Source organism: Perognathus longimembris, chromosome 28, assembly GCF_023159225.1.
Source record: "Perognathus longimembris pacificus isolate PPM17 chromosome 28, ASM2315922v1, whole genome shotgun sequence".
Taxonomy (NCBI): Eukaryota; Metazoa; Chordata; class Mammalia; order Rodentia; family Heteromyidae; genus Perognathus; species Perognathus longimembris.
This window is the reverse complement of record NC_063188.1, coordinates 3,374,597-3,389,737: the sequence shown is the minus strand read 5'-3', so window position 1 is coordinate 3,389,737 and position 15,141 is coordinate 3,374,597. Positions and strand designations below refer to the sequence as shown.

The 15,141-nt window shown below is 44.4% G+C and overlaps 1 protein-coding gene across 3 annotated transcripts in view; it reads left to right on the top strand.

Annotated features, from left to right (window-relative positions):
- Mamld1 (mastermind like domain containing 1) overlaps window positions 1-15,141 on the top strand; it is a 109,855-nt gene that overhangs the window by 58,720 nt on the left and 35,994 nt on the right. For 2 of the 3 annotated variants that reach the window (XM_048335800.1, XM_048335802.1), the window contains one exon: window positions 7,688-9,535. In XM_048335800.1, the coding sequence (XP_048191757.1) occupies window positions 7,688-9,535 (1,848 nt within the window). The remainder of the gene's footprint in view (window positions 1-7,687; window positions 9,536-15,141) is intronic. The other variant, XM_048335803.1, reaches the window with a different exon arrangement.

Below are 15,141 nucleotides of genomic sequence, written 5' to 3'. Positions count from 1 at the left end.
CTATAACTGACATTGAACAGCAGGTTTTTATCCTCACAGTGTGCAGAGTTGAAATGACCTACCTTTCCCTCAGTGTCCCAGAATAACCTGAGTTCAATTGAGGAAAACTAGTTTACTACTGAGGTGTCCACACATTTACCACCATGTCTGGGTTGGGTTACTAGACTGCACTCCGGAGTTTTCAATACTAAGCTCTGTTCTCCCACTGACTATGATTTTAGTAAGTTAAACCTAAGCTAACCTAAAACCTGCTCTCTCTCTGAATCCCAACTTACCTACATGCAAAACAGGAATCCCAAACAAAGATCTTCATACATGTTAAGTTTTTTTTTGTTAGAATCAAAGGAAAAAGAGGAAGCACACTGTCCAAAAACAGAGGCTAATACCTCACAAAGGCTTGTGGTTGATAACACCAAGATTTGCCTGTGAAGCTCTAGAAAAGGCCAATCTTCTGAGAGTCTACTTAGATCCCTCATGACTACTGTTTGAGCACTTGTGTAATTTCCACAAATACCAGGTCCCCCAACCTTGCTACCAAGAACCGCCCCCCCCCCCCGTGTATGCATGAAAATACAGAAGCTGCCTTCCAAGCAGTCACGTGCTGCACAGGCAAACTCTGTTGATTCCTTGCTCAGACATGATTTTTAAAGACAGAGTCTCCCTATAACACCAAGAATCCTACTGTACAACTATGTAGACTGTCACTCTATAAATCTATTGGCCTCCAATTTGAGATTCTGCAGTCTCCAACTCCCAAGTGCTAGGATTACACATATGCACCACCATGCCTTGCTCAGACACATCTCTTGCTGCTTCTGACCATGTTGCTCCCCCAGATGTTCCGAGAGGGGTTCCAGCAGATGAGAACTAGATGAGCTCCCCTTCCCTGGGTTTCAGAGAAGAGTTGGGCTCTACAGGAGTTGGGAGGAGAAACCAGGAGGTATAGAGAGGGTGCAGCAGAATAGACTTCTGAAGGACAAAGCTTTGTTGCCTCAAGGTTAGTGGCTCATTCCAACTGGAATGGGAAAGCAACACCCTCTGCAAGGCAAATGGCACTAGCTCATGAGTTCCCCAAACCCTACCATAGTTCTGAGATGTTGCTTTGCTTTTCTCAGATTGCAGTTAGAGATTTAATTGTCCCTATTTACCTTGGGAAACCACAGATCAATGTCTGCTTGCTGCATTTATCATGCTTGCCTCATGTCTTTCTGTCTCTGCTAGGTGTTAGCATGGAAGGCATGACTAAATATGGTATACTCATTGCCATGGGATATTATTCAACCATGAAAGGGATGAAATATTGACACATACACAACATGGATATACAACATGGATGAATCTAGAAAGAATCAAAATACAGGAGACTGCATTTTGCATGATTCCGTTTGTGTGAAAGAGATGGAAAGCAGGTGAATGGCCGTGAGAGGCTGGAAGCAGGGAGAATGAGAACTGCTTAATAGTTATGAAGTTGCCATGTGGGTTTCCATTTTGGAGGAGTTCTGAAAGTGAATAGTATAATGATTGAACAACATTATAAACGGACTAAAAAAAAGTGAATTTTATGTTAGGTCAATTTAAGCACAATTTACAAAAAAAAAAAAAAAAAAGATAAAGACGTATACTCTGACCCAATGCTCATCCGCAGTACTCTCCCAGCCTCTGCTTCAATGGCTTCAGTGCTTAACAGCTGGGCTCTAAATTTACTAGCTGGGGTCAGTACCTCTGCAGGCCCCGAGCTTGGTGCTTAGAGGCTAAATTAGGCTTATTCAGTGAGCATGTGATAGCCTGGGAGTGGGTAGCTCTGTGGCCAGGTGCTTGTCTAGCCTGCACTAGGTCCTGGTTCTACCCCAGTACTCCTCATAAAAAAGAAAGCAAAGAGCAATGAAAGGAAAGAATCGGGATGAGTAATGAGTAAGCATGTGTTGTCTCTTCTCAGATGTGGAAGCGTGTTCTGCACATGGTTAAGTCAAGTCAAATAAATGATAAATGCTCTGAGAAACTGCCTTCTTGGATTTGGATGCTCTTTGAGGTCAATGGCATTGGCAAATCATCTATGGTCAAGGTTCTTGTCCCAAACCACCTACTAGTAGGAGTTGGTCCCTTGTCTCATAGTTCAGAGATCAATGACTTGTCTTGAAGCCAATCAACATTCAGGTTTCTCTGTCAATCCCAAGTACCCTAAGATTCTCCAGAGCTTCATATTTTTTCAATTCTAAAAATGATGAAAACCCTGTTTGTCCTCCAGAAACTTCAACTTCTGTTTGTTGAGATATGCTGCTAAAAAATGAACATGCAAGTGACACATTTATATTCTGTGTGTGTGTGTGTGTGTGTGTGTGTGTGTGTCTTTTCCAGGCATTTTCTGTCTCTTTATCCTTTTCTCCTTGTAAACTCTTGTCTTATCTATTCTGGGGTTACTTCCATCATGGTCCACAAGATCCTCATTAGTTTCTTCTGAGCAAGTCTACTGGGGAACCATCTTTGTCCTCAGAGGGCTAGGAATCTAGTCTATTTGTTCAACTATGGGTGTTGGGGCTCTCATTGGAAGAAAATAATATAGTATTGAATTAAGTTACTTATTATAAAATATAGATATACTAGTTAAGTAAGAAACTAGGAGAAGAAACAGCTAAGTAGGTTTAGGTGAACTGATGGCAACTCTACAGAAGAGAAAGGAGGATTAAATCAGTCATGAGAAATTTTTACCTTCTTGACAACTTTTCACATGACCTGACTACCAAGCACCCTACTAGATGGAGAATGAAGCCTAACTGGGTATCTCTAACATATCTGGGTATTTTTTTAATCCAATAGGAACCATATATACTTTTTTTCTGGCCCTTGATTGATATATGTATTAAGGTACCAGATTTCAGAAAGAACAGTGTATATAAGTTGTGTTCCTTATATTCCTTATGACCATTTTAGGAGCCAGGACTTTATTTTTATGATCTATACCTTTTTTAAAAAGAACTCCTTACTCTTTTCTGTTATTCTGGACTAAAAATGCACAAAAGGAAGATATAATGGGGTACGATTACAGGAAGATTGCAGGTTTGAGTACATCCTGGGCTACAGATGCAAACATTGTCCCCCAGATACACATACATATATACATATACACACGCACACGTGCATGCGTGCACATGCACATACACACATACATACAAGGACAAGAACCAAAAAAAAAAAAGAAAAGAAAAATGGGAAGAATTGCCTGGTGTTATTGTTCAGACAGAACTACAAGTAATGTTGATTTCATAAGTCAACTTGGCCCCAATCAGAAGGATGGCTTTTGCTTTCTCATTACTTTGCATGTGAGGAAGTTATTTAGTGTTTATGAGTTCATGAGGATCAATCACATTGGTATAATAGTAGCTTTGTGTGCCTCATGATCAAACTGGGGCTCTACAGACTTTTATAGTTGGGAATTTACTTCTAAATTCAGCCAAGATACTCTCCTTCATTTCCTCCCCCAATGTCCTACCAAGAAAAGGAGGGTGTGGTAGGGATTTTAGTGTGTGTTGGGGGGGGGGGTGTTACACCTATCTCTTAACTGACTGCATGACCTAAAGCTAGTCAAGTTGCCCTTCTGTTTTCTGTAGAAAGAGAGGGTTGAGATTTGCTTTTTGGAAATCCTGCTTTTGTCACTTTTGTACTCTTTGTCATAGGGAGAAGGCAGAATCATGTGCAATATGTCACATGAAGGATGTAGAGGGTGGCTATTAGCTGGGACAAATGACCCGCTTATCATGGAGACCACAGAAATTAGAAAACAGTGAGTGTGTGAGGCAGGAAGGTTTTCAGTGAGTGAATTGGAACTAAGCACATTATAGGAATACAGCTATGAAATACTACAATGAAACCCTTTAGTGCAATTAATATCTGCTAAGGAAAAAGAGAGGTCTGGAAGCTTAGTAGAGAACTGAGAAGAGAAACCATTACAGAAAAATATGCCCTTTTGATCTACTGCAGTGACATGGGATCACTTGCAAACACCTGCTCAGGATACCCGGAGGAACCTCAGAGGCAGCATCCACGGGATTAGGTGACTCTCAATGGTACCGATGTGAAAGCAGACAGGAATAAACCCTGCCAGCCTCTCACAAGGAAAACTGAGTAGCAAATTGTGCAACTTCAAAAGAGGAGGCACTGAGTGAGCCATTATCTTAGGGGCAAAACTCACTGGATGATAGATTTCCACGCCTCACAGATGCCTGATGAAAGGAGATGCTCGTGGAGCAGGACTGAGCTCTCCCATGTGAACACAGCCACCTTTCCTCAGCCTTAATGTCAGGTGGCTGCTGTGCCCACTGTTCAGCCGGGGTGCTTCAGGCTATCTGCAGAAAGCTCTTGCCATCTGATCCAAAGCAAGGTGCTGTTCAGCCTCTAGCAAACTGGGTCTCATTCAAACCCAGCAAAAAGGAAAGCTCAGAAGAGGCTCCTGGCTACTCATCTGCCAAAATAGCAGGTTAGTTAAACACCAATAAGGAGACATGCTTAGGACAAGCAAAGGGAGCAGAACTCTCCTTGCCTGTCAGGCATTGTATGCCAAGAACACCAAAAGTTGCACCACTGCAGAGTTGGCCTAACAACGATGTCACCTGTTCTAGCAGATGAGATGGCCCTTGCCACTCTAAGGAGGAGTCCTGGGATCTGCTTTGTTGCTGAGGAGCTAGCTGAAATTGAGTGAGGACCAGTTGCATGGGTGTAGTGTGGTGAATGCCAGGAAAGTTGTGCGCACCCAGGCTCTCCGATAGGAGTAGTGCAGCCTCCTTTGCCAGTGGGCTCCAATGTTACTTTTAGCACCGATGACTCATGCCCTGGCTTCCCTATCTACTGCCTCCTTAGTCTCTGCAGGTTCATGGCAGGGCAACAGTTAAGAGAAGGCTTTGAGGTCCCATGAAATCTGCCAGCAAATCTTATAGTACCACCTGCTCAGGATTCGAGGCTGTGGTACTCAAAGCACCATGAGCCCCTCCTTTGCCCTACCTCACCCGTCCTTTGCTGGCCTACCAGTGTATAGATTTCGCTACCATTAAAAGTGTCTTCAAGGGGCTGGGAATATGGCCTAGTGGTAAGAGTGCATGCCTCGTATACATGAAGCCCTGGGTTCAATTCCCCAGCACCACATATACAGAAAATGGCCAGAAGTGGCGCTGTGGCTCAAGTGGTAGAGTGCTAGCTTTGACCAAAAAGAAGCCAGGGACAGTGCTCAGGCCCTGAGTCCAAGGCCCAGGACTGGCCAAAAAAAAAGTGTCTTCAAGTTCAAGACATCATGAATATCACACTGGACACAACTATTGCCAGCTTGAACTATCTTTAAGGATATCCTGATATAAAACCACATTCAATCAATCCCAATTGATCAGTCCATGCATTCCTATTTTTAGCCTGTTGGATTTCTTTGGCAGGAAGTGGAAGGCAACAAATATCCATTTGAGATTCAGTGACTTGTGTGTGGGATGGCATATCATTCACGGACCTAATGGTCAAAGTCCCTGTGAGCTAAGTCATTGATGTTCATTTAGTCACTGATTTATTCAGTTGCTACTTAGTGAGCACCTGTTGTACTCCCTGAACAGCGCATGGCTGCTGCACCTCCCTAGGCTCCTAGGTGGGAAACTGTACACAGATAACTGGCTAGGCCTTTCTTATATTCTACCTATTCCTCTCTGATGTGGAGTATTGTGGCCTCAGATGAATTTGATGGCCGAATCTCCCATCAAGTTACACTTGTTTGATCATAAATATCTCAGAAGTCTAGGAATTTCACTTAAAGTGCTGATCACTTTCTGTGGAGACTTTTCAGTGTCCTGCTATTGAGATGGATGAAGGCAGTGGATTGGGAGTCAGCTGAGGTTTATAGAGAGAACTTGTGTGTGTCCTGGGCCTGATTGCCCTCTAGCTGATCAATTCTAGACAAGTTCAGGCCCCCTCCCTGACTCTCATGGTACTCTTGATTAATAAGAGGGGATTGGCCTTACAAAGCGCTTAGCAATCTGCCTTAGTAACTAACGGTAGGTGCCATCTGGTGAGCCCCTATAGGTGCTTTATGATCTACCTTATTTCACTTAATAGAATACCAGGGGGAAGTAAGAACAATCATTTTAATCATTTCACAAATGAAGAAATGGACTCAAAGAGATTAAATGGCAAGGCCAAGACCTCAGTGCATCTGTGTGGGGAGCACAGTCCTGTGCCATGCTGCCTCCATTCATGCTGTGAGCCAGTGGTTTTCAATGTAACTGGCCATTTAGAAGTGCAGGCATGGATGGACTCCTGATGCCTGGGCCTTACCATAGGTAAAACCAACACAATCAAATGGTAATGCGAGGGCATGGGAAGGGAATCTGGATGGTTGTACATTATTTTCCTGTGCAGCAAGGCCTGAGGAACCTAGTATCTTCAGATCTGAAGGATCTACTTTGATGTCGTGGCCATATGAGCTGTGACTCTTATCCTGTTGGCAAGTGAGAGAGTATCAGAGAATCAGCACTGTATGTTCTGGAAAGACTTCCAAAGCTAAAGAGCTTCTTCTGAAAAGCAATGAGCTTTAAGAGGATAGTGACTCTTCACCTGTTGGCATTCAATTGATTTTCAAGTCTGTCTCTTCCTTTGCTTGTTTTGATCACTCCACCCCCTCACCCACCCACACACGCATGCATACATTCTCACTATCTCACTTACTTGCTGATAGACAGTAGCCACGGTCATGAACCTGATAGAACCATACATCAGACTATGGAGCTGGAAAAGAGTGACTGTACTGCCTATTGCCAATTTTGCTTTGTTTTGGATGGCTATGCTTTTATTCAAGTCACTGATCCCCTGTTGGGCCCTTTTCCTGTTGTTTGCTACCTCCCCAGCCTAAGGATGCATCTGCAGACAGGAATTTCTTACCTAAATAATTTTACATGTGGTTTTTTTTTTTCCAAAATGGCAAGTTCTTCTCATTCAAAGCAAACAATACACAAATGTGGAGGATAAAAAGGATCTTGCCAGTCACCTCCAATAGATAACTATTCTAAATGGTTGGATGTAGGTCCTTGCCAGATATCTCTGCACATATATAAGCAATGTATGTGTGTGCATATGTGTGTAAAAATAAATAGAACAATATGCATTATTACTGTTCAGAAACACGTACTTCTCAAAAAATACATATTGGGCAGCTACCCGGAAGAGCATATCCAAACCCTCTTCGTTCTTGTAAAGGTTCTGGTAAATTCTATTTTAATCCATCCTGCTTGATGCATTTATCCAAGACAAACAGGCAACATAGATGTTTAGTATCTAAGTTACAGTTTTTCAAAATTGGATTGTGCATAGACAGTTGCAATTACAGTTATTCAACTAGTTTTGTTTGTTCTCCAATGCCTGTGTACGGAGCAGGCTCACTTAGTGACTTCAGCATAGTAAATTCTCCTTTGAGTCATGCATGATTCTCAGTCCTGTGTAGTATACAGAATATTGTGTCATTTGAAATATAAGAAGATGGTTTAAATGAAACATACAACAAAGCAAGAACATTCTAAAAATAGACTATATTTTATAGTTTTGACAAGTATACGTTAAAGTGAGGAGTCTATTTTACCTTGTAAGGTTCCTGTTCATTAGCTTTAATATGTCACACCTTGTTAATGATCTCTCTTCTCTTTCTTCCTCTCTCTTTCTCTGTCTCCAGCAGGGAACCGTAAAGAGAAGGCAGGAAGGAGACAACTTCCAGTATCCGGGCATGGCTGATGGGGGCTACCCAAATAAAATTAAGAGGCCCTGCCTTGAAGATGTCACCCTTCCTCTGGGCTCAGGTGCCCATCCCAGTACCTTGTGTGCAGAAGTGCAGGTTCCTCCGCTGGCAATGAATCCTAGCTCCACGGCCATGGGGGTATCTGGCCAATCACTACTACTTGAGAATAATCCAATGGAGAATCATCCGATGAATGGTGGTGTGATGGGCTCACCGTATGAAGTGTCATCAACTGCAGAGACAGGGCCAAAAGAGCCCACGGTTCCTTACTATGACAAAGTCAACAGTGTGCCAGCTGTGGACCAGGAGCTTCAAGATCTCCTGGAAGAGTTAACCAAAATTCATGAACCTTCTTCAAGTGATCTGGATCTTGAGAAGATCTTGGGAAGCAAGCCAGAAGAGCCACTGGTGTTGCACCATCCACAGGTACCTGTAGGAGCTCCACCCAAGCTTCCGGTCCAGATGCAACACATGGAGAGCCTTGCTTCCAGCAAGGAGTTTGTTTCTAGTTGCAGCCAAGTCACTGGCACATCGCTTCCCGTCATGCCCTCCTCCACAGGCATAAGCTACTCGATTCCTTCTACCAGTAAGCAGATGGTCTCAGCCAGTCCTTCGACAGCACAGGTTCAGGCCAAGAACCAGGTCCAAGCTATGCTCCCTGTCACTTTGCCCCAATTACAGGTGTCTCAGTGGCATCATGCTCACCAGCTAAAAGCGCTCGCAGCCAGCAAGCAGGGATCTGCTACCAAGCAGCAAGGACCTAACCGCAATTGGTCTGGCCTGCCTCCTCCAGGCCTTTCCCCACCTTACCTCCCAGTACCATCACCCCATCCGCCGCCGCCGCCGCCGCCGCCACCACCACCACCACCACCATTCAGCCCTCAGAACTTCACAGCATCCTGCATGTCATCCAACAGCATGTCATCCAACAGCATGGCCGTCAGCACTCTGCACGGGTCGCCCAATGCCTTACTCTCCAGCGTAACGCCCAGCAGCAGTGCTGCCCTGGGGCCCACCTTGCCCTACACTCCTGCCAAGCTCCCCAGCCTGGCGCTCAATCAGCAGCCACAGTTCAGCCCTCAGAGCTCCATTCTTGCCAACCTCGTGTCCTCTACCATCAAAAGCCCTCAGGGGCACCTGATGTCCGCTCTGCCCACCAGCAACCCGGGGCCGTCCCCACCCTATCGTCCAGAGAAGCTCTCTAGCCCAGGCTTGCCGCAGCAGTCCTTCACTCCACAGTACTCGCTGATCCGGAGCCTCACATCCACCAGCAGTCTGTTAAATCACCACCAGCAGCAGCAGCAGCAGCAACAACAACAACAACATCAACAACATCAGCAACAACAGCATCAACAGCACCACCACCACCACCATCCTCATCAAGCAAACGCCATCTTCAAGCCTCTGACCAGCAATCAGCAACCGAAAACCCTGAGTATGATCATGCAGCAGGGGCTGGTGAGCTCCAGCCCAGAAGCCCCTGAGCCATTTAACTTTGGCAACACCAAGCCCTTGTCCCATTTCACATCCGAGCCACTCGCCCAGAAGATGCCCTCCATGCCTGCTACCTCTCGGCAGCCTTCCCTGCTCCACTACCTGCCGCCAGCAAACCCAGTGCAGGCCTGTTCTGCCACTGTCTGCTCCACCACGACGGCCACCTTCCAGCCCCAGCAGCCCCAGCAGCCCGATCATCCTTCATTCCTCCTGCAGCACATGATGCAGCAGCAACCGCAGCGCTTCCCGCGCTCAGCAGCCCCAGAGCCCATGGCTGCGCTGCCCCGCCAGGTAAGGGAACCTCCTAGATGGTGGGCTGCTTGGTGTGGGAAATGAGAACTTTATTTTGTGCCTTTGATACCTTGTTTGCAAGGCAAATCCAGGCTCTCATCCTGTCTGAGCCTAGCCTTTAACTCAGGAAAGACAGCTCTATGGAAAGACAGCTAATTCTGCGTGGTTTGAGCACTGTGTTCAGGAAGCCAAAGTACTGGTTTCAGTGCCTGTTCCAGCCACCTCAGTCCCTTGGGAGGAAAGCTACACTCAGAAGCTACTCCTAGGCAAAGTTTCCAGGGAAGGCAAGCCTAACTGTACAGATGTCTTTATTGTTTTTCCCTAGACAATATTTATTGTCTTACTTATATAAGGATGAACACTGAGCCTTCTAGAAACAGCATAGCGATATTTTACTAAGCAAATTCAGCATGCCATTACTGGCTGTGCTGCCTACCAAGGCAAGAACGGAAAGGAAAAGGATGCACTTATAAGGTCATTGCTCTTATTGTCTCCATTTTACAAAGGAAGAAACCAAGGCTCAGAGAGTTGCAATGACTTTCCCAGAGTCACACAGTCAGTAAGAGGCAGAGCAGGAACTTAAAGCTGGTGAGTCTCAGGCCAGAGTTGGTTTTCTTCTTGAAATTACTTTTGACTTCTATGCCTCCCTCGTTCCAACAATATTCTCAGTTGTTAAATAATGCTGATTCTCCTTCATAATGACTATCACAGTTCTCTTTTCACTGATCATATCTTTGCCAGTATTAGTTAACTACTGCTGTGTAACAAATTGACCCCAAGCATTGTGTCACAATTTCCAAAAGTGAGGAATACTGGCATGCCTTAGCTGGTTTCTCTGGCTCAGAGTTTCTCAGAAGACTACAATCACCCACAGCTGCACAGAAAGACAGAGGGGGGGGGGGGCTTCCAAGCTCACTCATGTGATTGCCAACAGGAAGCAGTTCCTTACAGATACTGCATGATATTTTTAGTCAGATGCTTCCTAAGGTCCTTTACCATGGAATCTCTTCACAGAATATGTCACACAACATGCCAACTGTCTTCATCCAAGGGGCAAGAGTAGGGAACAATCCCCATAGGTCAGAAGTCAGTCTTTAAAATCAAGCGTGTATTATCCTTAAATATCAGAAAGAGAAAATTTCATGAAGGTGTGACTACCAAAAGTCAGGGCTCAATGGAACCATGCAGAATACTCATTCACGATCTTCCATTCTGTTGATTTTTATACGTGCCCAAGTTTGGACCCTATTGATTCTTTGTGTCAACTCATACAGTTCCCAACTCCAGTAAACCATCCATTGATGTAAGAGTTGTCTTGCTAAAAAAGAAAAAGTGGCCTAATGGTCCTTCCCACTTGTTCGAGAAGGCCATAGCCGGGCCACACCAACTTCCTTACACAGAGTACCTGTAGGATTCTCCCCTGTATTTTCATTCTGTAATCCACAAGTACTTGGAATTCTTGCCCCACTCTGCACAGTTTTAGCCTTTACTCCCATTATTCTCTGTGCTTGTTTTTCCCCCTTTTTCCTGCTTTCTCCTGTCCAACTCCTAACTGCTCTCAATGCTTCCATCTCTCACTGTGCCGCACTCTTCAGTAGAGCAATCGAGGAACATGTCTGTAAAGTGTGTGGCAAGGGACCTGATACAAGAGACGAACCTTTCAGAGACTGGTCCCTTATTTGAGAGGACCCATAGAAACTCTTAGGGATCGTGAACATGTTCATCCAGGTCTTGTGGAAGTAAAGCAAGCAGAATGCTTGACAGCACAGATGAGACATTTGATGAATTTCTGAGAATGGCCAGAGTGAGTAGCCCAAAGACGCAGGCACAGCACGCAGGAGAGCCACCTTGGGGCTATGACCCTTCTCTGCACTTGATGATCACTGTGGTTGGGTTTCATTTTGTTGGAAGCTCTCACGGTAAAGTACCAGCAACAACACTGAAACACTCACTAGTAAGCATGTCCCTTATTCTGGAGTTGTGTCTGCATCTCACAATGAGAGCCTTTTTGTTTTTTACATGCAACTTAGTGCGTTTGGAGCCTGAATATGGTGCTCCAGAACCCTATCAGATGGCTCAGAAGGAGAATTCTTACTGGTTTTGCTCATGACAATTGCACCAAACTAGACAGCTGGGCAGGCTAGGATAAAGTATTCCGGACAAAGATCAAACAACCATGCTCTTAAACACTGGCAGCAAGTAAAGAGTTCAGGAGACCTCTGGCAACAAAACAGAGAGACTGGGGTTCCCGTATAGAATATAGCACCCACCAGGAACATCCCTCCAAACTAGTTGAGACCGGTGCCAGGGGCTTCCCCTAGTTCTTCTCGTGTTAATGCTTGGGGTTAGGAGTTATGGTCATTCCCTTCAGTGTTGAGAAGAAAAGCCCGGAGTGGCTCCCAGTCACCCAGTAAGGCACGCAGCACAGTGGGACTACAGATCCTCCTGGACATGAGGCATTGCGTCTGGAATGTTCCATTCCCACTTTCATTTCTTACCTGTTTCCTCCTCTACAACATTTGAGGATTGGATGTGTTAAGATAGCTAAAGACTGTGTTCCAGGGCCCAAGAAAAAGGATTTTCTATCACTGACTCCTGACCCTAAGCCTTCGGACCTGGGACGAGCACATGGTTCTCAAAGCCAGAACCAGTGTTAGGACAGAATGGAAGTAGCAATCCCTACAGACCCTGTTGTCTGCCATGGAGTTCACAACAGCTGTGTGGCTTGTGAACTTTGTGTGCTTTTCTGGTCCTAGGCCCTGATGCTCTTGAGCAACTACTGCCATGGTGGAAGAGGGAGAGAAGTCATGCTCACCTTGCAAGCTAGGACACCCCCTCTTTGTTCCTGAGTTTTCTCATGCTCCCACTCCATCCTATACTCAACTCTCTACATGATAGTCTTCCACCCAAGATCTTGCCACAGCACCCTATTTCTTCTCATGAAATTTCCCCAGTAACCCTAACTTCTTAGAAGTAGGCTCTGGTCACTCTTGTAGGGGACCCAAGCAAGAAAGGGGTGAGTGTTTGGGGCACAATCTGATACCCGTTTGGAAGAACACATGGCAACTCCAGAGATCACTTTTCGCTTCCAGCACAAATAAACTTTTCAGGTTGAATGGTAGCTGAGCTGCACCTCCAAAATCACTCAGCACCTAATGACATGGTATTCATTAGCTAGTGGCACTTCATCTGAAAGATAGTGGTTACTATGGAAAGCGTGGAGAGTCCTATGAATCAGTCAGTACCTTAGTTTTATAAAGGAATCATTTTAAAATGTCAGATGAAAAGTGCACTCTGGTATAAGTATAAATGTCTACGCTGGATGTCTATAGGAGCTTACTCTTCTTGCAGGCTAGTTGTCATCTTGGAGGATTTTGCTTTAACAGGTGAAATGAATGATCCCATCTCAATGTTGTTTCCACTTTAGGCAAGTGTTGAGCTCTAGGGATCCAGCAACAGGTTAAGCAACAACATTGCATGCATAGAGAGCTGAGGTTCTAGTCTGTTTTCTGACATTGACTGAGCCAATGCCATTGGGTCTTATCTGAGGACAGGGAACGGAACAGCTTCCACCATAAATGCAGCACTGGGAAGACAGAGACAATGGCATTGCTCAGAATTGTGCTTCGCGTACATGTGGCGAGGACTACTGAATGCCCTGGGCCAGATGAGTTCCCAGGAAGAACACTGCGGACTTAAGAAGTAAAATATGCTATAGACACTAAATATCACACAACCCTCCAGTGTAATGAAAATATTTAACTCCAGGTCAAATTTTGCCTCCCAAATAAAATTTAGCACCAAATTTACAAAAATAAATTTCAGAATTTCTTGGACTGCAAATTACAGGAAAGGATGTGGACATGAAATTATTAAGGCAAGGATATTGCTCTTTCCCCTAACATCCAGTCCTAGTTTAAATTTTAACAGATTCATTTCATAAAGCAATTTATTATGAAACTTTCATAAATATATATTATACTTTTTGCCAGTCCTGGGCCTTGGACTCAGGGCCTGAGCACTGTCCCTGGCTTCTTTTTGCTAGCACTCTACTGCTTGAGTCACAGCACCACTTCTGGCCATTTTCTGTTTATGTAGTGCTGAGGAATGGAACCCAGGGCTTTGTGCATGCTAGCAAGCACTCTACCATGAAGCCACACTCCTAGTCCTATATATTATACTTTGACCATATGCATGCATTCATTATCCTCACTATCCCTCCCCTGCTCCAGGTCCCTATGAGTCCTCTGTCTTCTTTAATATTTTTTTCTAGATTCCACAAATAAGAAAAGACACACACACACACACACACACACACACACACACACACACTTGTCTTGCTGAGTTTGGCTTATTTTGCCTGATTTGATTATCTCCAGTCCATGCATTTTCCTGCACATGACATGATTTCTTCCTTCTTTGGCCAAGTAATTCTGCATTGTGTATTTATACCACATTCTCTTTACCCCTTCATTTCTTGATGAGCTGATTTCATAACTTGCCTTTTGTAGATGGTGTTACAAACACTGCAGAAGCATCTTTGTTGCATGTCAACTTCACATATGTGCCCGGGAGTGGTTAGGAGGATCATTGGATACTGTTGTATTTAGTCTTTTAAGGAACCTGTATACTGATTTCCATAGTGAGCGCACTAGTTTCCATTCTTAACAACAGGGCATAGGGCTTCCCTTCCACCTGAATCATTACTGGCTTTTGTTGTTGTTGCTGTTTCTTTTCTTGATGGAATCTCAAGGACTGTTAAACTCATATTTCTCAGGAAGCTAAAGAGGTTGAACATTTTTAATGTGTTTATTGGCTACATGTACTTCTTTACTTGAAAAGTATCTATGCAGTTCATTTTCCCATTTATTGTTTGGATTGTTGTCTCTCTTGATGTTTAATTTCTGAGTTCCTTGTGAATTATTGTGTTCTTGGCATTAATACTGTTAGAGGACAGCTAGCAAGCGTATTTTTCACGTTCTATAGGTTTTTACCCTGTTAATTGTTCTCTGTGTTATTCATAAGCTTTTTAATTTCATGTGATCCCCTGTGTCAACTGTTAAATTTTAATGACCTCATCACCTCAGTGTATTTCCTACTTTTCCTCCAGACTAGGTGATATATCTCAGTTTTAATCAAAGGGACATAAAAATGAATTTTGTTCCTATGATTTGTTTCCCCTTCAGGCTGAAGAACACAGTATAAGAAATACCTTAAGTGTGTTACAAAAATTAGGTTAGAACTTATTCAATTTTACCATTGGCCACTAGAGAATGGAGCTCACATTTCCTCAGAAAGGAACACAGATCCATCAAGGAGATTGGAGGGAAGCTATATAGAGTGGAACTAGCAAGAGCAGGCTCCAGACACAGTGCCCTCAGCCCTTGTATGTTGCAGGCCCACTCGGATCTGCAGGGCTGCAACAGTGGCTTCATGGGGAGGAGGGATGTGGATTGTGGCCAGTTGGAATAAGAACAAAAAATTCTGGAATCTGATCCTTGAGGCTGGCCATGAGGCACAAGGGGAAGAGGGCAGCTGCAGAGAAATAGACCAAGAGGCACATGATGTTGTTTTGACTAATTTTAAGAAGAGAGAAAACGGATTCC